This window comes from Aythya fuligula, chromosome 4 (assembly GCF_009819795.1).
Source record: "Aythya fuligula isolate bAytFul2 chromosome 4, bAytFul2.pri, whole genome shotgun sequence".
NCBI lineage: Eukaryota > Metazoa > Chordata > Aves > Anseriformes > Anatidae > Aythya > Aythya fuligula.
The window spans coordinates 63,566,037-63,590,397 of record NC_045562.1 but is presented as its reverse complement, the minus strand read 5'-3'; the positions used below and the strand labels follow the sequence as shown (position 1 = coordinate 63,590,397).

General features: G+C 36.8%; 1 protein-coding gene across 1 annotated transcript in view; it reads left to right on the top strand.

Annotated features, from left to right (window-relative positions):
- Positions 1-24,061, top strand: part of STX18 (syntaxin 18) — a 66,423-nt gene extending 42,362 nt beyond the window's left edge. Inside the window, exons 3-11 of the mRNA XM_032187182.1 lie at positions 1,815-1,930; positions 3,325-3,402; positions 3,520-3,586; positions 7,225-7,340; positions 11,900-11,988; positions 20,025-20,083; positions 20,435-20,504; positions 21,081-21,161; positions 22,863-24,061. Coding sequence (XP_032043073.1) covers positions 1,815-1,930; positions 3,325-3,402; positions 3,520-3,586; positions 7,225-7,340; positions 11,900-11,988; positions 20,025-20,083; positions 20,435-20,504; positions 21,081-21,161; positions 22,863-22,958 — 772 coding nt within the window. The 3' untranslated portion in view covers positions 22,959-24,061. The remainder of the gene's footprint in view (positions 1-1,814; positions 1,931-3,324; positions 3,403-3,519; positions 3,587-7,224; positions 7,341-11,899; positions 11,989-20,024; positions 20,084-20,434; positions 20,505-21,080; positions 21,162-22,862) is intronic.
- Positions 24,062-24,361: the final 300 nt, after the last annotated feature.

Here is a 24,361-nt window from a genome sequence, read left to right as displayed (position 1 = left end):
AAGTGAGAGGTCCAGTTTAGACTAGCACTGATTACAATTTCAATAGGGCTTTTGCCATAATTATATGGAACTCATCTCTCCTGAGCAAAGGAGAGCAAATCAGCTCTTGAAAATCAAATGGAAACATTATATATGGTTGCTTTTCTGTAAATCTTCTGTAAATCATACAAAATAATTTTACAATATTTAGAGTGGTTTTAATCAGAGGGAAAAAAATCCCTAATATTTATATGTCAAATATGTGATAGTGTTGGAAACAAACAAGAGGAAAATAAAGAATATTACTTATAATTAATTTGCCTTTCTGTTTGTCGGCTAATTTGTGCTTATCTGCAATACAGCAGATACCAATTTTCAAGCAAGGTGAACCTTGTGATGCCTTTTTTTTTTTCCTTTTTTTTTAATATATATAGATATATATATATAGCCAGTCACCCAGGGTGAGGGTGAAGATGTTTTGGGATACCTGGGGATGATAGAGTGAGCTTCAAACTTTGTGGAGAAGCAGTGGGAGAACCACACTGACAGTACTTTGACATATGAGAAGCAACTGGTGGGATTGCATGTGATGAGAGGTGATAGAGGAGAACGAGATGGGAAGATGTGAAATGGTTGTAGGGCATTCCTGTGGCAGGCATTGTAGGAGATGTAGGGAAGTTTTGACATTGTTGTGGTGAAGTATGAGGGACATCTCTAGGGTATCAGGCTAGCTTTGGAAACTGAAGATCTCTTCTTTTTACCTGTTTAATTTCATTGATACAGTTGCATTATACATACCTTGAAGAAGAGGGAAAATTTTCACTCATAAATAAAAATCTTAAGTTAAAATGTGTGCATATATTGAAAATTTTCTCTCTGGTTTAAAGGCAAAATAGGCTGTGGTGAGTGATCAGGAAACCCAAGATGAACGTTGGATAACGTGCTGTAGCAAAGTCTTATCATCCTGTGCAGCCACTGCTAAATGTCTCCCTAGAGTATGTTTTTTCTGGTGGTTATCTATGTTGTATTAATATTTTACTGACAAGAAGGGACAAAAAGTCTTACAAGTGTACTGTAAGTAAAGCTCTAAGTATACTGGACACAGTTAACATCTGAATGGAGATCTCTGCCTAAAACACAATGATGTTACTTAGCCTTTGTGGTTTCCTCCATTTTCATTAATTTAGTAACAAAAGCATATATTAATCCTATTAAAAATATTAAATACATAATGTATAATTAAAATAGAAATAAACAAGTCTTAAAGTCTTATAATCTATTTGATATAAAATGTACATTATTTTCTGATATTTTTTACTGTGGTTTGGATTCACAGATTTTTTAACAGCTACTTTTTAAAATAAAGTTCAGGATTTAAGATAAAAACATACATTTAAGTGAAATAAGTTCAAAATTTTTGTATTTCTTTCAGTATTTGAACTATTCTTTTCTTACTTGGTGGTGGTTTGTTCTTGTTTCTTTGTTTTGTTGGAATAAATGCTAAGGGTGATGATTTATTTTCTAATTGTATTGCTTTACTGTGCCTCCTTGGTACTTGGTTATACAGGAGATGATAGGATATGTTGTTCTTCCTATCTGTGGTATCTTTTACCACTTCAAAAAATGTTCTAAATCCCTCTCATCTTTATAGAAGTGATGGATATTGTACTTTTTACTTTTACAAATAGTTTGTATCTCCTTTTTATGTGTGAATCAGTGTTGCAAGAAAGCTTCTGGGGAGATGATGAGTGGAAAGAAGGTCCAAAATGTGTGCTTATAGGTGCTATGTTGGGGATTTCTTAGAAGTGACAGTGACAATTTGTCTTGTTTCTCAGCCATATTATGTCTGAATATGTGAGGATGACAGATACAGAACGTGATCAGATAGATCAAGATGCTCAGATATTTATGAGGACATGTGCAGATGCCATCCATCAGCTGAGAACAGAAGGTAAACCGAGCAATTTCGAAATATTCTTTCTTAGTTACTGATAAAAGCTGAATATTACATGGTGTTGTGAGATCTGAAATGCTTTTTGGAAAGAGACTGCCCCTGGAATGCTTTTGGAAAGAGACTGTCCCTTTTATTTGCATCTCTGTAATCCTATTGACCGATTAGCACCATGCTTGGTTTTATTTAATGTAAGTGAAAGGATAAGCCTCAGCATAAAATTTTATTTGTTCAAGTACACTAATTAGCAAGTGTTTAAAAAAATCTTAAATACTTACTATTTAGTAGTAATTTAGCACTGGGGCATAGAGGCCTGAACCAAATTGAACCAAATCTCACTAAAGTTAATGAAAGTCAGTGGCTGTCTCTTTCTAGGTAGTCCACCTGTAAAGTTTTAAAGACATTCTCTTTCCATGTTTGAGATAATTACATCACTGTACAAAACGTAATAACATCTATATCATTACACTAACTCTTCAAATATTTTAATTAACTACAGACATTTTCTTGAGTCATTGAATATAGCCCTCAAAAATCTGAGCTCCAGCAAAAAAAACAAAACTCAGCAATTCTTCAGAATATATTTTAATTGTAAAATATTGTGTGTATATGCATATATATTTTAAACAGATAATTTACTAGTATATCAAAAGACACAGTTTTCATTGTGACAAGTATTAACAATTTTGCTTTTCTTAATGGGACTACCATTGAAAAGAGTCCTGCTAAAGTAGGATAATTTTGACAGCTTGTGTATGAAATTGTACTTTTACAACACTTATTTCATGTAAGTTGAAGAGAGAACTTCTGTTTTATCATTTTTAAGTTGTCTTGTTGTATGCATATGTTTTACCAGTATACCAAAGATTTTCATCAACTTCTAAACATGCTCAGAGCATTACTCAGAATCACAAAAAGTGATTCATGGATGGGAACTTCATAGTGTCAAAACAAGAAATAAGTGAACACAACACTTATTGTGCTTGACACAACAGATCCCCAAGATTTCCATGTAGCAAGTGCTCTGGGAAATTTAAAGCGTTAGAAGTTCAACATGTTAAGCAAGTTAAACCTCTAGACCTGTTCTGTAGTGCTTAGCTTGATGACATCTATTCTTGTTTAGAAATTAAATTGATGTAATATGACTCAGTGGCATACGTAAAGAATGACAAACACTGTGTGATGCAAGTTGGTTTGAGGTTTTGTTTTCTTGTAATAATTTGCTGGTTTACAGAATGTATATTTAAATATAGCAATGTTCACAATAGTTGTATATAACGTAGATAAAATGTTAATAGGCTCTTGGATATAACTTGTTTATGAACTGAAAATGCAAACTTGTGTGCAATTCAATAAAATGTTAAAAGATCTTGTATCTTTCTTTTTCATTTCAGCACACAAGGATGTCCAGTCTGCTCAGGTGAAAGAGCACAGAACAGCTGTCTTAGACTTCATTGAAGATTATTTAAAAAGTATGTAGTATTTTTTCTACAATACTGAGTGGTTAAAAATGAACATGTAACTATATTTTCCAAGAAAGATATCATGCTCTTCTAACCTGAAGTTTTATTTACTGATATCTTGAACAGGAGTGTGTAAGCTGTATTCTGAACAAAGAGCCATCCGAGTTAAGCGAGTGATAGATAAGAAGAGACTGTGAGTAGTGAGCTCTTGTTGTCAAAAAAAAAATAGTTTAACTCTGCCTTTCATTTGTAGGTTATTCAACAAAACCATTATTCATGTTTAGATTCTAAGGAGATTGGTTTAAATGGAAATCTGTAGCTGGATGAGGAACTTCCACTATCAGCAGGTGCATTTTATACTTCTGACATGTAAAGTTAATTCTGAAAATGGCAAAATGCCAATACAATGTTGTGTACAATTCATATACGTCAATGATCAAAGCACCAAATTAGTAAAAAGTGGGTTAATAAACCTAATGGACTTCTATGTGTACAACAAAATATTTTTGCATGTCCCATTAAGTAATATTCTACATAAAATAATTTAGAATTAAATTTTGCACATTGATAATATGTCTTAAGATGCTATTTAGGATACCATCTGCTTAAGTACAAGAGACATTCGCTTCTCTACTTCTGTCTCCCATTCTCATGGTCCCATTTTTTTTCCCTCCTTCTTTAGACCACTGTTTCTGCTAAAGCAAGTGATTATGCTGTTAATAAATTCTGTTTGAGATGGTGGGGTTTCATAGCAACTAGAACACTGCTTGAAATCAAAATTTTATATGTAACTTCTGTAATTGAACCAAAAGAGCTTCTACTTCCTATTGTCATGGCATACATTCAAGCTGCTAAGCTTTCCATGTCTTCTAAATCTGCCTTATTTGAATTCTAGCCTTAAGTTTCATGATGCATATTTTCATATAAAAATAACAAGTTTTAGAATATACACATCAATAGATATAGTACCTTTCCAAGATTTGATGCTGCTATATCAGTTTGGTGTTGAGCTTGATCATCTATTACATTGAAATTAGAGAGATGTTTTCAGAAGTCCATAAGTATATGTTATTCAGGGTGATTCAGCATGATTAAACATGACTGGATTCACTTAAATATATCCTCCTGAGACAAAAATAGAAGTATAAGTACAAGCAAACAAAATACCCCAGAGCAGATCTGAAATTTATTAGAAAGTCACGTGAGAAAAGTAAGATAGGAGTTACAAAAATACCAAGAGCCTGTAACTTTGTGGGAAAAAAAAAAAAAAAAGGAAAAGAAAACATACAAAAACATACTGTGTGATATTTTTATCTGGCAAAAATACATAACCTTACTGATATTCTTCATATTAAGGAACTTTAAAGAAAGTTAGCATGGTTTCTGCTGTGCTATAGTTGGCTAACAAATACCAGCTATTTAGCTTGATGTACTCTTGTCATTGTTCCCATGTCAAATTCAAGGTTCAGGATTTCTCAGATGACTAAACAGATGAGACAAGTCAATCTGCTTTATACTAAGCATGAAACAATGAAAAAAAAAAAAAAAAAGCTATTCCAGAAATTAGAATATCACTTATTTAATTGAGCAGTAAGGGCCTAAAAAATAACCCAGAAGATGCGGTCCTTTTGTGAATCATGGGAGGAATACGTCTTGGCCTCTTCTGTACGAATGTAAGAGCTAAAAAGCAGACATTGATCAGCTGGAGCCCGTATGCATTGCAGATGTGATGTAATGGATAAATTATCATTTAAATTAAAATTCAATTTAAATAAATCACAGGGCATAAACCAATCTTTATGATGACTTGAAGAAAAACTGTCTGTTTTCATGCTCCTTCAACTAGTTGATTTGTAATTTCCCCTAAGATTTCAGTAGATTTCAGCACTTTGTGATAATAGGAGTACGCTCCATCCCTTAAACGAACTAGGCGTTCTTTAAGTAGCAAATTCCAGGCATTTTGTTCATTTTTAATTGAAAACTTTCATACATTAGCATACCGTGGAAAGTAAGGACAATAAATAATGAAGGAATACATTTATTTAAAAGTAAATTAATCCTAGTGCAGGTCTTTTTTTCCTGCAATTTAGTCAGCATAAAGTATGTACTTCTTAAACAATTCTGAGAAGTTTGAAATAAAAATACATGTCATTATGTTTACTTTATGTAAACATTTATGTAAACATCCCAAGCTCTTCCAAAAATCACGTTACAATTTTCTTACGTAAGTTGTGTTTCTTATATAAGTTATGTTATATACTAATTCATATTTTTTGATTAAAAAATTCTGCCAATTACATAGGACTAATTCCATAGAATGAAATGTTGAGAAATAGAAACAAAACCAATTTTTCTATAAAGGTACTTGGTTGCAATTTTCAGTTTTTATGTTTATAGGTATTCATATTTATATTACATTTCCAATTTTAAACTAATTTTCCATTTGAATTTCTTGTGAGTTATGTATGCAGTTATTCAAATCAATAATAAAAGTTAACTTTTATTATTGGGTGATTGGTGTTTTATTAGTATCAGAAGTACTATTTGAACGGCATGGCCATCCAGATAAGTCTTTTTTTTTTTTTTTTTTTTTACCTTGGTATTAGGCAAATTTGCGACTCGGAAGAGGGGAGAATGAAAAGTTCTTTTGTGTAAAACTACACAAAGCCCAGTAGCAGAGTTTTTAGAACTAATAAATGTTCCCTGTTATTATTTTTTTCTTGTTTAAATAACATAGTCTGTCAGTGATGACTAATGCATTATATTCTGTTTTTCTCAGAATTTTCTAATTATTGGCTAGAATTTAGACACAATACAAAGAAGGAAAGGCACACAAAATGCAACACCTTCTGTTAAGCAGCAGGGGAAGATTGCAGATGATAATGAGATTAACTGTTGATTATATATGAGAGGGGAGGAAGTGATGAAGGTGGCACAGCAGGTGATTCAGCCCATTATTTTTTTGTTTTTTGTTTTTTTAGCTTCTCTATCAGCGTAATTGCCATCCATTTAACTGTCTACTATGTAGTGGTTATAGGATTCATTGTTGACAGTAGTGAACCACAAAGCTTACTGGAAAAAAATATTTAGTCACACATTTTAAACTTTTTTGGTGCCATAGTGAAAAATACTTGACAAGTACTGAGGTACTGAAATAATCACTGAACATGCTTCTCATTTTTTATATTGGTTTTCTATTGAAATTGCATACCAGGGAATATGTATCTGACCGTTGCATACAGTATTTATTTGCTTTGCTTCTAAATGGGCTATTGATTCTTTTGGCAGACAAGGTAAGGATCACTCCCATACAGGTTAAAGTATTCTTTATAGCTAGTTAATTATTATTATTATTATTAATAATAATAATAATAATAATAATAATAAAACTTGTTTCAGGAAAAAAAAAGTTGATTCTGTTGTATTTTCTTATTCTTCCCTTATGATAATTGATAATATAAACATGCAAATATTACCTGAAAAAATTAAATAGGTGAGTTGGCTGTTGCTACTAAAAAAATTCAGTATGACCAAAATGTTATATATTCCCATACTCCAGATTTTTTTTTCAAAATTCTTATCAACTCTGAACATGTAATGTATATTGGAATATAAATTATACAGTAATACTGTTCGTGCTTTCTTTGCTTTTCTAATAGTATTTCAGTAAAGGTAGCTAAGTACATTTTGTATCTAGACTGCGAACTCTTTATTATGAAGTTTTCAAGACCAGGTTAAAGTGCAATGAATGCAAGTAATCTGTGGTTGTTCTTGTTTTAGAGAAATTCAGTTGCATTATATCAGTTAAATGAGAGAATCTTATGCTTCTAGTTCCAGACTTGAACCTGAGCAGAGCAACATTTCCAAATCACCTCTTTCTCCTGAAAAGAATTCACAGAATCCTTTAGATGATTCTGAAGAAAAACTTTCTTCTGAGGAAAGCAAAGGTAAGAATAAAGCATAATTATATTTTTGTTTTGTAGCAAGCCCTTTCTATTCAACAGTACTTCTTTCACATTACAAGGGCCTATTCCAAGAAGGGCTCTTCCTGGAACATGTACTTTTTCTATTCTCTTTTTCCCTGAGTTGATCAGGCTTGTGTGATGTACATTGTGGGACTGGGGAAGCAAAATCTTCAGCTTTGTGACGTTTCTTTCAACCAACCAGGTCTTCGGTCTTGATGGATTTCTTCATCCCTTCAATAAACTTTGTGTGAACTCTCTCCTTTTAATTTATTAATTTTGCACTATCCGTCTAGTTATATGTCTTCTGAAACCTGTCTGATCTTTCCATATCCTTTTCACTGATGGTAAGGAATAGGAAAGTAGCTTGATGGCTTTCTAGTAGTTTCTAGGAGTGTTTTCTGGTTTTTAAGCACAGAGACCTTCAGTTGGACACCCCTACAGTATCAACACAAAAGTAGAATATGTTCACAGCGGGGGATTTTAGTGGCTGGAAAGACACAATAGGTTTGGGTATGTTCTTCTCCACAGTCTTGAATCTTCTTGCTGGAAGGACTGCTGCTTCTATTTCAGCAGGCAGGAAATAGCCAGAAGTCTAAAGCAGCAACGCTGACCCCACGGTCATTTCAGCTGGTGCTATTCTTGACAGAACTTGCTGATTGTGACCAGCTTCTGAGGCTGTGGATGTAAGTCCCTTCTTTCAGCCTTTTCTCAGAAAAAAGGCTGAAAAGCCTTTTTCCCTTGGTCTGTTTTGGGGTGTGTACACTCACGTACCTTCATTGCAGAGTGTCTAAGTACCACCATTGTGCAATAATTTCAGGTTTTGTACCAAAAGAGGTATCTTGTTTCTATGATTTCAGAATTGCTTTCTGTGGTGTGATTTCTCCCGCTCTGAAATCTGATTGTCTAGAGAAGTCTAAGACACAGTGTGATTACTCTGTTAAAATTATTCATGGAGGGAAGCAGAAACTGTGGAAAAATATAACATTACATTATTCTGCAAATCTGTTACTGCTTTTTACTTATTTATTAAAAGAGTGAAGTTTCTCTGGGTAGTGACTTGAGGGTTGTACAAAGGGTGGATTCATGTGAAGTGGGTACTCCATTTCTGAACAAGACTGATATTGAATTACCTTGCAATGTGCAAACCGTTTCATTTTCTGACACGGTATTGCTTATCTTCCAACCAGTTTGTACTTCTGCAGCCCTATTGATACGATTTTTTTTTTTTCTGGAGACTGAATTTTCTGTAAGAAGTAAAGGTTTTGATTATGTGTCATTTCTAGTGCTTACTACATTTTTATATTTATGTCTTAAGTGATGCAGCACACAGGCACACAGATGAGTTTCACCTTAACACGTTATCAGTATTTCACAGCTGTGAGCTAGTGCCAACAGAAAAGCATCAGCGTTGTAGCATCTTCATAGCTCTTTGCTCTTGTTGTTGAATGTCTCCGCAATCTCTGCAAGTGTACACTCCAACCACATAAAGTGGCATCACAATTTTTAGCTCAGAAAACTGTGCCATGCCACGGGAAACACCATTCTTTGTTCTCCTTGGATGCAGTAAACCACTTGCAATAAACAGAAATGAAGCGTAGTTTACCGCACATTAATTTTGATTACTCCCATATTCACTCTTATTAGTTCATGCTTTAATTTTGTATGGGAAAGTAGCTAGACATAGGGGTTTGTAATGCAGTTCTTACAAGGGGATGCTGACTAGTCTTTGAGAACACTAAGAAAGTGGTATATCAAAATAAAACCTGTCTGAAATAGTTTGTAGATGCACACAATATGTGGTTCCTCATTTAAGTGTTGGTTGCTGCTGTTTATGGAAATCAGCCTTGTGACTTCACTGGTAGGTGGTTGTTGAAGCATGATAACATGAATGAGATGACTAGTAAACAAAAAGCTCGGTTTAAATCATATAGCCTTTGTAATTGTTTTTTTTGTTTGTTTGTTTTACAAGTAACTTCAAATTTTTAAGAAACTGGAGAAACAATTATGTAGAGAAATAAACTCTTTCATCCATAGGACATGGGTGTTTTAGATCATTCATGTCTATTTTATAGACATGAATGATCTAAAGATCATCATAAAGGTCATAAAGGTCATCAGAGTTTTTTGGTTTCCTTGCTTAAATATTGCAGCTGTAACGGTCTTCTGAGAGAGGTTTTGGTCCTGTCCTTGCCTTGAACATCATGACGGACAGCTGAATGTCCTACGTGGGGTGCTGAACCACAACTTGGGTTTTGTATGGTGTTTTGGCAGGTACCAAAGCAAAATGTGATTGCTTTTGAGACAAAGCATATGTTTACATTGGCATTATACTGGACATGCTTCGTGGTAGGAAAATAGTCTCTCTAGAGATTACTTTAATATGCTGACTGTATTTATTTGCATATTACAAATCTGACATTTAGTTTATGGAAATACATGTAAATAATGAGTAGCTTTTGAACCTGTCCACTAGCTTTGCAGCTGTCTCCTGTCAGTATGGAAAAAGGTTGAGATTATTTGATCTTTACTTTGTATCTCCATCATTCATTAATTACATCTATTTCTGCAAATTATATGTAGTTAGCTTTTTTTTTTTTCTTTGTCTGGCTTTTGCTGGATGAATTGTAGAAAAGCACTGCCAGCTCTACAAAAGCTGCAGAATAACTTTCGAAGTGGCCAGAAATGTACCATGGTGACAGGAGGAACTCTGGGGAGATGTGTGTTTCTCACTTACCTCTTGCTTGGATATGTGCTTATTAACAATCACATTGGATACAGGTGCTGTTTTTTAACAAAGCTGACAGTGTCTGAAAGTAATTGGTTCCTCTGGGATAAAATAGGAATACATCTTATTTCTTAGCTCCATAAACTAATTATCTTCTTTTCTTTGAATCCAGTAAATATGTCATTCTAGTTTCAATATAATGTAAATGTATTGATTATCTAAACAAATAACTTTGTGTCTCTGTGAAACAGATTGGAAATACTAATGATGTCCAGTGGAAAACGTTGAGTTGAATTCTTTCTAAATAATATTTAGAAATGCTCTTGTTTTTCTTCCTTACTACTTGTAAGAAAGAGCAGATATTATTTAATTAATTATTCATTTTAAAGACTGTATGCCTTACCCATAGCCCTCATTTATAACATTGTCACTGTTTGGTTTGACATTGTCATCCTGGTTTGGTTGGTGGGAATCTAATATACATGTGTAAAGGAGATGCACGCAACAATACTCTTACTTATTTTTCAAGAGTTTTCACAAATATTCTAATGAAGAATAAAAGGGGAGAAATTCTTCTTAGAATACTTTTAATATATTTGTTCATAAATAGGACTACCCCATTCAGGGGCTTCCCAATAGAAGATCAGAATGATGATGCATCAGTGCTGCTTATGCAATTGAAAAAAAATGTAGGTTTAGAAAATTATAGTAAAGCAAATAAAAATACACTTAAAAATGCCGTAAAAACAAAAACAACACATGAACAACTGGGATAAAGTCTGAAGTCTCTCAGGAAGTCTGAAATCTATGAAAGAGTCTATAAAATCTATAAAATGCACTAAACCTTAGTGTATTTTAATTTGCAGCGTGCATCTGATAAGTCAAAGCAGTTCAGCTTGGAATCTGTTCAGTGTTGGTACAAATCTCTCTCTATTTTGGGTTTTGTATAAATGCCACAGCCAGTGGGGAAGAAGGCCTTCTCAAGTTTGCAGCATTATCATTAGGATTTTAAGCACTGATGCTAGAACAGCTTCAGAAACAGTAGGTTCCTGCTGTACAGTTTCTTTTCTTTCCTATTCTAACTTCTTAGTCTATAATTAGAAGTATATAATTAAGCCTAAAAATAAATCTTCTAGAGGGAAAAATATCCTAGAAATAGCCATTCAAGATGTTTTATGCCCAACTCCTGCTAAGATTTATGCAGATGGTTAGCTTTAATCAAAGGGAAAGTGCTGTTGAAATCAATGGAGCAGCTACGATGCGGCAAGTTTGTGGGTTCAGATCTGACTCCTGTTACATGAAGGAGGACCCCTTGCACAGAGTGCTGTAGGATATGCATTGTGTTATGCAGTTTGAACAGTGTTTGTCCAACAAACTTAGCTCAAAAAATCTATGAGAGTCTGTGCTTACTTTCTGAGGAATGAGGAGCTGGTGGTTCTGTCAAATCTCAGTGGAAGATAATAGCCTTGCGTACAGGCTGTCATTTTGAAAATTGTGTGTTCTTGTTACAATTCAAATGTGATTGTATTTTCTGCCCTAACAAGTCTTAGTGTGTTGTGAGTTATTTTACGTGTTTTGCTGTCAATATTTTAGTGCAACTTCTCATAGTTCACATAATTAAACGTGTATACCTCTGTCCCAGTTCAGGAGTTAAAGGTTATTGGTGTAATCTTGTGCTGTAACTATATGGTGAATCTTGGTTAGTAGGAAATGAGACATTAACGATTTCATTGGAATTCTGAAATCATGAAAAATGTTTTTTACTTCACCGTTCGGTGCCCTGCATTGTCTCAAGCTTTTGGTGGTTCTTGTACAGACAGGAGTCTGCCTGATGCTCAGTCTAACCTTGGATTGTGGGGAGATGGCAAAGGTGAAGATGAACTGTCACCTGAGGAAATACAAATGGTAAGTGTATCTTTAGCATTACTGGCCATTTTATTATATTTTCTGCTGTATCCATTTGTATCCAAATTCACCCAAGTTCATTTACAACTTCCATTTTATGCAGAATATTGCCACGACAAGATATGCCTTTATACATGGCTTCCTGGTTCTTCTGGGAGCTGCTAATATATAAAGTCGCAAAATATTTGCATGCAGCCATGACATTAATACCAACTATTTTCTCAGCAATTGGAAGTGCCCTTTGAAAGAGAAAATATTTTTTAAAAAATATAATTATGAAATGCTTTCTTAGTCAGGAGACAGTGGAAGTGAAGGCAGCATCGGGAATGCATTAAAAAATTATGAACAATAAAGATTTTGTGAGTGGCTGTTTTTGACTTGGACTACTTCTAGTACACAAATAGCTGTATTTCATTTTATTCTTCTTTTTTAGGTTGATCAAAATCACATTGATTTTATTAGAAGGAATAACTACAGGCTTTCAGTCACAGCAGAACCTCATGTATTTTTAGCTTTGCTGTATATCCCCCACTATCAGCAGTTTTATGTATTGTTTGTTCCAATTCTGTTTGCAATTGAACTGATATGCTACAAAGTTTGACGTAAGTGATTGCTGACAACCTGTTAGGCTTTTTGATGTTCCTACAATTTCTTGTTTTGAATGTGGCTCCAGATTCTCTTTGTATTAGCACACGTTGTATTGTTTCATATAAAGAAAGAAAAACTTCTTACAAGTAGCCAGTGGCCATAGAGTTTTCAACATGGTGTGCTGCAGCACAGGGCTGCTGCATCATGAATATCTGAGGCTTCCTTGGCAATGATTAGAGATATTCCCAAACAGAGCAAGCATCACTTCCCGTCAGAGATGAGTAAGTTGCATATAATTATGGTATGGTTTTGGTTTGTCAAAGAGAAAAGGCTCTTCAGAGGCTGCTCCTGATGTTATCACATTGTTCTTGAGCACCAGTCTGAAATCAGAAGGCTTATTCCTGCTTTGTGTTTTCTCTCTAAACAGAATTTGTCACATACCTTTGTTTTTCTGTGTTCAGGGACCACATTATTAGCCCCCTTGGTGTAAGCTTCCAGAGGATCAGGAGGTAACAAGCATCAGAGGTGATAACTCTGAAAGTGCTTGCTAATAACTGACTTCTAAATGTTAGGCTGCATTTTGTGAGCCTCGCGCTCTAGTAAGTTTTAAGTGTGCTACAGCCTTTGCCACGGTTCTTTGGGAATGAATGCATTTCTTTCTTTGGGAATGGCTGCATCCCTTTATCCTTTTTAGAGTAAGGCCCAGCACACCTCACGACTTACGTGAGTTGTTAGATCTGTGAGTTTTGTTCTATTTCTGTTATTGAGTGAAGGAAGATAACCTGGAGATAACCTGGGACTTTTTCTTTTTTTTTTTTTTTTTTTTTCTTCCCTGGAATAAGTTCTCTTTATTGTCTCGTGAAGTGGAATGGTTCCATGCCAAAGTAACACAAAAATCTACGTTTATAGTTTAATACTTGGAGATTCAGGAGCCCAGAAGTCCTTCAGTCCTGAACTGGTTATTGCAAGGCATTTGCCCAGCTCTTTCTAGGGGAAAACCATTAGACAAAAAATGCATTATTAATCGTTGTCCTTTCAGACCTCTCCCATGCTATGGTTTGTGTTATTATTTTTTACTATGGTTTCTATGATTCTTCTTATAGTGAGCATAAATCTATGATTCTGGCAGTTATGAAGAAATACAGAATACATTTTCACCTCTGCTGAAAGCTAACAAGCATCGGTTGCTTCCATGTTATTATACCTTGGAAGGAGTATACTTTGATTAAGACTTAAAAAAGAAGTGAGTCAGCATTCATGGCACTGTTAATATAGATAGTTTTTCTTTCTCCACCAGTAAGTTGCCAAGTAGGAAGCGAGCTGCTTGATTCTAGTTATAGTTAATGACATTGATGGAGGTAATTTCTTGTCAGGTAATTTTTTACAGTTGGATTGGATTGCATATATTGGGGTTGCTGCAGTGTAAATCAGGAGTTGTATATACATATGTGTGCACAACAGGTTTTCAAATGTAAACTTTGCTAGTAATATGTTGATACTCAAAGCTGAGCAAGCCATTATTCTGCTCTGTGGACCTAAAAAGATTTTTTTTTTAATTTTTTAGGGTTTAGGAACACTATAGTTTGCAAAGACTAGGGATGTATGTAGTGACTATTCCACAGCAAGACTGCTTTCAGTGTATTTTCAAGTTATAGCTACGTGTTGACCTTTATTCGTAGAAGTTGGATACTGTGTAACCTTGCTCCTAATGGACTTCAGTGCCACTGGAAGCCATTATTCTAATTTTTGTGTAAATTTGGATCCAAGGTGTAAATTATAGGTGTAACTGGGACATAATTTGAGTACTTGAAAGTGCACTGATTTTATTCATTGCTTAAGTAAATACTTCCTAGTAATATGCAATACTTAATGACTTTATTGTGCTTTTAATGCAGGAATTTAAGGGTCTTTAGGAACTCTTAGTGAACCTTTACAGCTTTCGGAAATTGTGCCGCTAAAAGGACTAATTATTTATCCTCTGCATTATGTTTGCTGTTACTGAGAAGTTAATTTCTACTTTTTAAACATTTGATTTGCAAAGAGTGGACCAACTCCATTTAAGTTACTAAAAGAAACCCTAGCAGTTCTCAGAAGAGGGTAGGTTAAAGTGTAAGAAACTGCTGTATTGATTTTTAAATTGGAATGCGTTGCGTCAAATTGTACCGAACAATTCTCACTCATGGTTCCGTGATCCTTCCTGTGGATAAAATAATGCATTAAAGCACTACCATGTTGTTACAGCAGCAACTTATTTCAGTATTCTACCCAAAGAGTTCTTTACATCAGTCGCAGGCTGTTGTGTGATTTGCACAGTAAATTTCACTCTATAACTCTGTGCACAGGTACGTGAATGTTTTCATAGTTGTTGTGAGCGTATGTCTTGTGGTTGTGTAGGGTGGGGAAAATGTGGTTCTGCTGTATGAGCTGTGAAAATCTACAGCTTTCTGACTTTTTATCTTGTTTTTTTTGTCTTTAGTTCAGGTATAGTACATTTCATGATTTATCTCATGGGATAACAAAACAGAACTGTGATTCTTTCAATGCATTAGGCTTTGAGAAATGTCTTAAGCAGTCACTTTATATCTTGGTAGCAGAATATGTCACTGCCATAAAAAAGGCTTCTTTAACAAGCCATAAATCGTTGAGCTGTACTGATTGCTAGAGCTTGCTGTATGTTCACATCATGTAAATCCCTTTGTGACACATGATAGGTGACGTGTCCTTCTGTTCTCACCTCTTGTTCACTTGGCTGTGTCACCACATCTTGCTGCTGTCGGAGCCGTGCCGTCCCTCAGCCCTAATTTCAAATTGCAAAGGCTATTTAGCACTTTAAGAAGCAATCTGTGCCAGTGGAGGATTTCAAATATCAAAGGGTTTTTTAAATAGTACTTTCTCAAGTGGATTTGTGCTATTTGTAAGGGATTAAAAGCATTCACTGTTTCTTTATTGAAAATTTGCCTCCTAAATTAATTATCATCTCAATTCTGCTAAGACAGCAGAATAGGGATTTTTTTTATGCTGAATATTTGTGGAGAAATACTTATTCGTACAGAAGTCAGGAAACCAATTACAGCTTGGTGGCTCCACATAGTCACTTAATGTCTGTGCAGTCAGCTCCGTGCTAAAGCTCATGGATCCATTTTATTGCCCCATTCCTTGGCTTTGTTCTGAAGTGAATCCCCTAAAACCAGAGACTTACAGCGGGGTCAACGTAAAGGAGTGGTGAGACACCATTAACCACGTGCTGCTGTGCAGCACGTATCACTGCATTAGTATTTTAACAAATGCTCTGCTCTGTAGAGATGCCACAGACAGCAGTGATAATGACACTCCAGAGTACCGTAACACCGGTACTTTTGTATTTAGCAGAACCATTGAATCTTTAGGGTGGGCATCAGTGGGGCTTCAGAGAACTGTGCATTATGTTCCTCGCTGTCCCACACCAGTCCCACGGGGCTGGGCTCCTGCCTTGAGGACTCGGCCCCACAGTGGAAGTTACGGTGCATGATAGCATCAGGGATCTTGGACTTTCTTTAGTTCTTTAACCAAGAAAAGCAAGCTGTTCTTGCCAACAAGGCAGCTAGTGAACCTCTAGTACAGAAAGGTGTATTTTAAAAGAAATAGGAAAAACTTTTTTATTATTATTATTATTATGTAGACTGCCTGCTAGAAGACTAAACCATTTTCTCAGAGACTGTTACCCTGTTAAAACAGGTGTCATTTCACACTCACCAGTAACAAATTTCTGTTTTTTAACCATAACCGTGTTCCCCTAGGTCACGCAGCTCTACCTGTAGTTTGCGGTCAGTAAGGAGTCAGGTAGTGCTTCTCTGAGGGCCTGGTGGGACTGAAGCGAGATGAGAAATGTTACAGCATGAAGCATGGGACACAGCAGAGATGGTGTGGGTTGTGAGAAGGAGGGGATGAAGGTGATGGGTATGACAGGTGGCTTGCCTTTTTTCTTTTTTTTCCCCTCTTTTCTGTTACTCTGTGGCAGTTTAGAAGTCCTTCTCAGCTCCTGCTGTCAGCTCTCCCTTGGTTCAGCTGTACCGTGTGCTCCTGTGGTGAGATTCAGTTTACTGATTTAGTAGAAAACTCAGGAAAAAAGTGGTCAGGGAGCTAAAATGTCATCCCATGAAACCAGACGAGCAGCAGCTTGTGTACAGGACTGTGTACTCGGGGAGAGATAGGAGCAAGACAAATCCTTCCACGGCTCCTCTAGGTCTTCCGCTGTACCCCAAGTGGAATCAGAACATCCTGAGCTGGAAGGGATCCATGAGGACCATTGAGTCCAACTCTTGTACACTTATCTTTTTCTTTCTCTCTGTAGGTATTATGAAAGTATTAGATATGGCAGAATATTTTTGATCATTTAACAGAATGCGTAAATCATCATGTGGAACAACATGTACAAGGAGGTGAACAAGCTGTACAAGGAAGATCTTAAAAGAATCGGGCTAGAGATGCTGATGAAATGATTAGGGCAGGGAGGATGTCACAATAGTGGCGTCCCCCAGGGCTCGGTGCTGGGGCCGGTCCTCTTTAATATCTTCATCGATGATCTGGACGAGGGCATTGAGTGCACCCTCAGTAAGTTTGCAGATGACACCAAGCTATGCATGTGTGTCGATCTGCTTGAGGGTAGGAAAGCTCTGCAGGAGGATCTGGATAGGCTGCACCGATGGGCTGAGGTCAACTGCATGAAGTTCAACAAGGCCAAGTGCCGGGTCCTGCACCTGGGGCGCAATAACCCCAAGCAGAGCTACAGGCTGGGAGAGGAATGGTTGGAGAGCTGCCAGGCAGAGAAGGACCTGGGAGTGATGGTGGATAGTCAGCTGAATATGAGCCAGCAGTGTGCTCAGGTGGCCAAGAAGGCCAACGGCATCCTGGCTTGTATCAGAAACAGTGTGACCAGCAGGTCTAGGGAGGTGATCGTCCCCCTGTACTCAGCTCTGGTGAGGCCGCACCTCGAGTACTGTGTTCAGTTTTGGGCCCCTCGCTACAAGAAGGACATCGAGGTGCTTGAGCGGGTGCAGAGAAGGGCGACGAAGCTGGTGAGGGGCCTGGAGAACAAGTCCTACGAGGAGCGGCTGAGGGAGCTGGGCTTGTTCAGCCTGGAGAAGAGGAGGCTCAGGGGTGACCTTATCGCTCTCTATAGGTACCTCAAGGGAGGCTGTAGCGAGGTGGGGGTTGGCCTGTTCTCCCACGTGCCTGGTGACAGGACGAGGGGGAATGGGCTTAAGTTGCGCCAGGGGAGTTTTAGGTTAGATGTTAGGAAGAACTTCTTCACTGAAAGGGTTGTTAGACACTGGAACAGGCTGCCCAGGGAAGTGGTGGAGTCACCATCCCTGGAAGTCTTTAAAAGACGTTTAGATGTAGAGCTTAGGGATATGGTTTAGTGGGGACTGTTAGCGTTAGGTCAGAGGTTGGACTCGATGATCTTGAGGTCTCTTCCAACCTAGAAATTCTGTGATTCTGTAATATATAGTCACCAAACATAGCAGTCTAATAACAGTAAATTAGTTACTCCTAGAGATTGGCTCTGTGAAGTAAGCTGTGGGTCAGATGACCTGTATGAACTAGCCACCAATTTACATGTTGCATCCTAATGATGAACCGCGTTGTTACTTAAATTACCTTGAAATATTAGGTACTTCATTTTTAGCTACTTCAGTATTACTGTTCTAAAAGCTCATTTGCCTTCCAGTTATGCAGCACTACCCCCTTTGTTATTGTTAATTCTCTGCGATTCAGACATTATTTTTTCTTCTCCTTCCTTCATTTTTTTTTCAAAAGATAGCAGATCCTTTCAAATACTTACTGTCTTCTCTGGGCATCAAGACATTTTCTTGCAAGTTCAAGCGTTGGGCCTTTGCTCAGGTGGTGAGCAATTACTACTGCACAGACTGGAAACAGGGTCTGATCTGTAAGCAGTGCTGCTCTGCTGCTGTTTTCATCTCTGACAATGCACTGCTTTGTCCCAAGAAGGATAATGAGACCTCGCAAGGTGACTGAGAGGAATGCTGCCTGTATACTGCTAATGAAATTGTAACTTGATTGAATTACACCGAAATCCAGAAGTGTTATGTAGTCTAGTTTGAAATAAGTAGATTAACTGCATTAGAACTGGGCTTGCTGTCTTGCACAGTGCCAGTGTCACATCCTTTGGATTTTTAATCCTGTTTTCTGGTATTCAGGCTGCTGCATATATCACTCAGGATTTAGAAATGAGGCTTGTCAGAGGCACGTAGTGGGTAATAATTTCAGGATAAATGTATCCTGGGTGCTACTTCTGTGCAGTGGCAGAGACAGGGCTTTCCTAGCTTTGTGAGGAACGTGCAAATACCACACATGTCCAACTGGTACTGAGCTTTTGCTTGTGGGGAATTAATTGGTAGAATACCTTGACTAACCTTCCCCACTGTCCAACCAGAAGGGTAGTTGTGACCCCTTCAGGACAAGGTACTCTGTTGGCAGGAACCTTTTGGCAGGGGCAGGAGGCAGCGATCTGAGCGCATTGCCCACACCTGAGAGCCTGGGGAGTTGGGAGCAGCACACTGTGGGGCTCGTTCCTGTGTCTGGCTGGCAAGGTGGCAGGATCGAGCTCATTGATTTAGGCACCTGGAAATGATCGAGCTCATTGATTTAGGCACCCACCTTAGAATGTGGTAATGGGTCCTGTTTAAAATACAGCCCTTACAATGCTGCTTCCAACTAACTGTTATGATGTGATGCCTTTCTCAGATGTATTCTAGCAGCGTATCTAAAGCAAATCTTGTCACCGTACTTGCTGCACCATAGTTCGTTCCACATTGAATCCCAAATGATCTGACAGGGAAGTATATCTAGAAAATCAAAGCTTGTTTTCCTGTATGAAGTTTTGTGTTTGTGCTCGCACATTTGAAAAATGTAGTGCCAAAATTGTAGTTCTAAATGAAAGAGGCTGGCTGGAATAAATCAAGCCAATGCATTGGTAAAGTACGAAGTAGTAGACATCAAAATATTTCATATTACAGCAAAATCTGCAAGCTGTTAACTTTGTGCCATGGGTAGAACATGAATAAAGTGAATGATGGTGTAAAGGTGTCACATGCTATGAGAGCTTTCCCCACTCAAATTTTTAAGATAAGAAAGGACAAAATTCATCCTCTACATTTTTGCTTAGTGCAGAGAACTAGAGCAAAATCTGCAAATTATTTTGGGGTTTGGTTCATAATGGGAAGATAATTGACAAGTGTTAGAATGATAACACTATGATGTTAATGATAAATATGATGAATGATAAATGTGCAGGTTCATATTGTTCACTGAAGCTAATGGTAGTCATCCTTGGAGATCTTTGTAAAGGAAGGTGAAGGTTGCTTTGCTGGGGCTGAGGGCTGAGGAAAGTTCACTAAGTCCAAGCTTGTGAACTCTAACAAGACTTTTTTTTTTCCCCTCTCTTGCAGTTTGAACAGGAGAACCAGAGGCTTGTTGGAGAAATGAACAATCTGTTTGATGAAGTCAGGTACCATTTTCCATTTATTGCCAGGTTGCTGCATGTGCTGGTCCCGTAATCAGGATAACATCCACGCATTTGTTGCTGGGCACCTTGCTGCAGGAATTGTAACGGTGTGGTGGAGGGGGAGACAAAACAGGAATGCCCAATTCCATGTAAAACCTGGAAATTAACTGTAGGGGTGTACACGGAGTTGTGTTCCCGTAGTGCAGACATCCCACCTTACCGCCACATAAGACTGCTAACAGAGCCATGCCTGCTGAACAGCCTGCTGGGTTGAACAGGTTGGAGGGTCTAAAGCTGTAGCAGTGAGAAATGCTTGCAGAAGTTTCTAATGGAGTATTTCTGTTCTTTGCCAAGACAAATTGAAGGAAAAGTGGTAGAAATCTCCAGATTGCAAGAGATATTCACTGAAAAAGTCTTGCAACAGGTTAGTGTAATTTAATGCTTGAAGGTTTTCCTGGGGGTGTTTTGGTCTTGGTTCTGTGCAAGATGTAAACATGAGAGTAACGAACTTTGGCACAAATGTGAAGGGAAAGTTTGTTTTGGTTTGTTTGTTTTTTTTTCCAAAAGCAAAATCAAGATGGTAATTACTACCATTACGTATCAGTGTATACTGGGAATGGAAAGTGCTGTGTGTTACAGTGATCCCTCTGTCTCAAAATTAGTGTTCTACTAACTGTATTATTTAATAGCTTATTTTCTGTAAATGGTAGCACCTCTTCCAGGACAGCCAACAAAAATAAGGCCAGATTTGATGCTGGGTAAACAGGAGACTTCCTATTGATCTTAGTGGCCTCGGTTCAGGCTCATAACAACACATTAAAAAAATTGCAACTTAATTGCCTCTATGTCTTTGCATCATTGAAGAAAGTATAAATAAAGCTAAGATGTTAATAATACCAGATTTTATTTTATATTTGAGTTCTGCTTGTTCCCAAAATCCTTACAGATGTTTTTTTCTAAACGTTGTCACTGTTTCTCTTTTTTTTTTTTTTTTAAACAGGAAACTGATATTGACAATATCCATCAATTAGTTGTGGGTGCAACGGAGAATATCAAAGAAGGCAATGAAGACATAAGAGAGGTAATGTCTAAGCTGTGTTTTTCAATTCATTTCTTTCTCCTGAATTTCAGTTTTGCCCAAGTGTTACTGTAAACAGCATGTAAAAGTTAATGCATGATACTGTGTGTATTGGGGAATCAGGACATGATTTCAAAAAAATTGTGAATGCACTTAGCTAATTTACACATTTCACTCTGCTTGTCTTGCTAACCATGATCTGAAACTAAATGAGTCTGCAGAAATCTGCTTGGCCCTACCTATTTTTAAACGTGAAGGTTGTGCGGTATGCATTTAAGCTCATCTGAAATTTTGTGGGGTTTTCTGTTTGTTTTGTTTTTAATTAAAAAAAAATAATCAGAAGACAATTCTGCAATTGCTGAAACTGGAGTTAAACGCTAAGCATTACCAGAAGAGTCTCTTTACCATGCGGAAGGCATCTCATGCACCTAGTAAACAAATCTGTCCCGTTATCCTACTAATTAGAATGAGATGATGCTTTCCTTCAGGAGCTGCGATTTCAGTAAAAACTGAGTTCCCAAATTAGCCTCTGGAGTAATTGGCTCAGTTCTTTCTTTTTTTTTTTTTCCTCCTGAAAGCACATTGAATATGTAATTCAAGGTTGAGTTTAGCTACTGCTCAGCTAGTCTGAAAAGTGCCTCAAACATGCATTAGCAAGCATAACTTAGGTGCTTAAAATTTCTGATTTGGGAACTTATTTCCACATTTCTTGGAGTAGAGTAGGGAAGATTTAGAGTATTATTTTCAGCAGCTGTCCAAGAGATATGGTGGTATGGCAGATCATGGGGAAGATGTGAGGGAGTTTTCAGTTCTGATGCTGTTTTTGTTGTTGTTTTTTAAGGACTTAAATCAGTAGATTTAGTAATACTTAGCATACACTTAACCATGCCTATGTGTGACTCTTAAGCACTTGACATTAAATAGGACACTGGAAGGGTAGAGACAGGTCAACAGATTGTCCCAGTGTTCATAGAAAAAGTTGGCATTCATGAGATGGCATGAACTTACATTATTTTTGCTTTTGTTTTCATATTTGTAGGTGGAAATAAATTTCCCAAACCATGCTGAGAAACGGTAGAAAAAGTTCATTAAAAAATTAACTCTCATTAATGTTTATATCACATGAAGAGTTCCATGTAAAAATCTGGAAAATGAGAGAGAAAAGCAGGTTTCCTCCTTTCTGTCAGTCTGAATTTTGGGAAGGAGAATCCTAGAAAAATATTTGCTGCATTTTGCTGTAGTTGTTCCTTGCTCTACTTGCTTTGAGGGTGAAATACTTGACAGTCCTAAAGCAATCTCTAGAAATAGCTGTTGTCAGTTTCTTTGTGTTGATTTTTATTTATTTTTTAAATCACAAGAGATTTATTAGAGTGATATTAGACTGATTAATCACAGAGCTTCACTTTTGGAACTTAACCTTTAAGCATGTACGCATTTTGACGTAGTTCTTCACGTTTTGGATGTTTTTCTATTACCTGGGATCTGGATTTATTTTCTTAAATCACCAACTTCAACATTTTGTGAGAAGCTATAGTGTGATAAATCTAAAGTGGTACAACCAGCCTGACTTTTATTCACCTGAAAGTAATGGCAGCTTTGTTTTTTGTTCCGAAGCCACTAACAGTCATCATGGGTTGTCTTTTTTGGAAATATGTACTGTACTTTTTACTGGTGAGAGTAATCAAGATAATCTTTTCCTTACAGGCCATCAAAAACAATGCTGGATTTAGAGTATGGATCCTCTTTTTCCTTGTGATGTGTTCATTTTCCTTGCTTTTCCTGGACTGGTATGATAATTAAAAAAATGAAATTGTCTACATGCTTTGTAAAACTTTTGACATTTTTTCCTATGGAATGGGGGTATATACATACCTGTATATTTTATGCATTTTTTTTTGTGCTGCTGTGATGGAAATATTTTCCAACAAATAAGCACATGTATATGTCCATTGCTGCAGAGGGAGACAATAGCATTCATTTTATCAAATGTGAAAGAACACTGAATCCTACACACTTCAACTTTTGAAAGAGCTGGTAAGAAAGCTACAAGCTGGAGCAGAGCTAAAGGGGTAAACATTGATAAGTAAATAAAAAGTGATTATTGTCAGTGACCTACGCCTATGGTACTTGAAGTCCAGCTCTCAGTGCGCAGAACAGGTTGAGAGAAAATTGTTGTTGTGCAGAAGCATCTACACTGTTTCAGGCTTTTATTTAATCACACCACTTCAGTACACAGTGATCATTTTGCAGATGTATGACCTCTACTTCTAATCCTTGACAACTACTTTAGAGATCAAGATGATTTAATAATAATTAAAAGAAAAAAAAAAAAAAAGCTAAAGAGCTTTACTTGAGGGTGCAAAGAGATAATAACAATGCCGACTGTGCAGTGAAATGGAGGTTCTGAGACATCAGAACAAAGCCAAAGGACAGACAATATTAAAGGCAAACTTCGATGTACTAAAAGTGGGAGCAATTTGGTATCCAAAAAAGGGGTCTCAAAACCAACTGTGGCTAAGAATCAATAAACTTCCTCTCGTTAAGTCAGATGGAAAAACTGCTCTTGACTTAATTGCAAAGCAATCAGCGTTCTACATCCTACAGCTTGGTATTTTTTAATGTCATGAGAGCAGTAAGTTCTTTCTCATCAGTATTTACTTGTGCATTGAAGCCGTTTATTGTGCTATATTTAAGGGGAGGAAGAGATCTTTTTTATCTTGTAAAATCTGAATGGCCTCTGTAAAAAATATTGTGATAAATGTGTTTTGCTATCTCTCTTCTGACTTGTGTGTACCTATACATTATATGCAACAAGCTGTATCATTCTTTACTCTGCACAGAGTGAAAATGTCAAAAGTTACAGATTGCATCCAATAAAGCCGATGCCTACTAGAAAATAAAAACATGGTAGTTTTGAGTATCTGAATATGTGGCCTGTGGTTTTGAAATGCAAAGAAAAATTTGGCACATAACTTATTGCTTTTTATGCATTCCACATACCAGGACTTAAAAATTCTTTTACAGGTATTACTTGCTTACTTCACATCAAATCTATAGAATTAAGTAATAATGGTTATTTTTACTGTATTGGTTAAAAAAAAGTTACTGATAATTAAATTCTACTGGAGAAGAGTAAAAGTGTAGCTGACTGTTTGTTCTGCTATAGATCTTGACGGTTTCCCTTTGTTTCTGTATGATCTCTA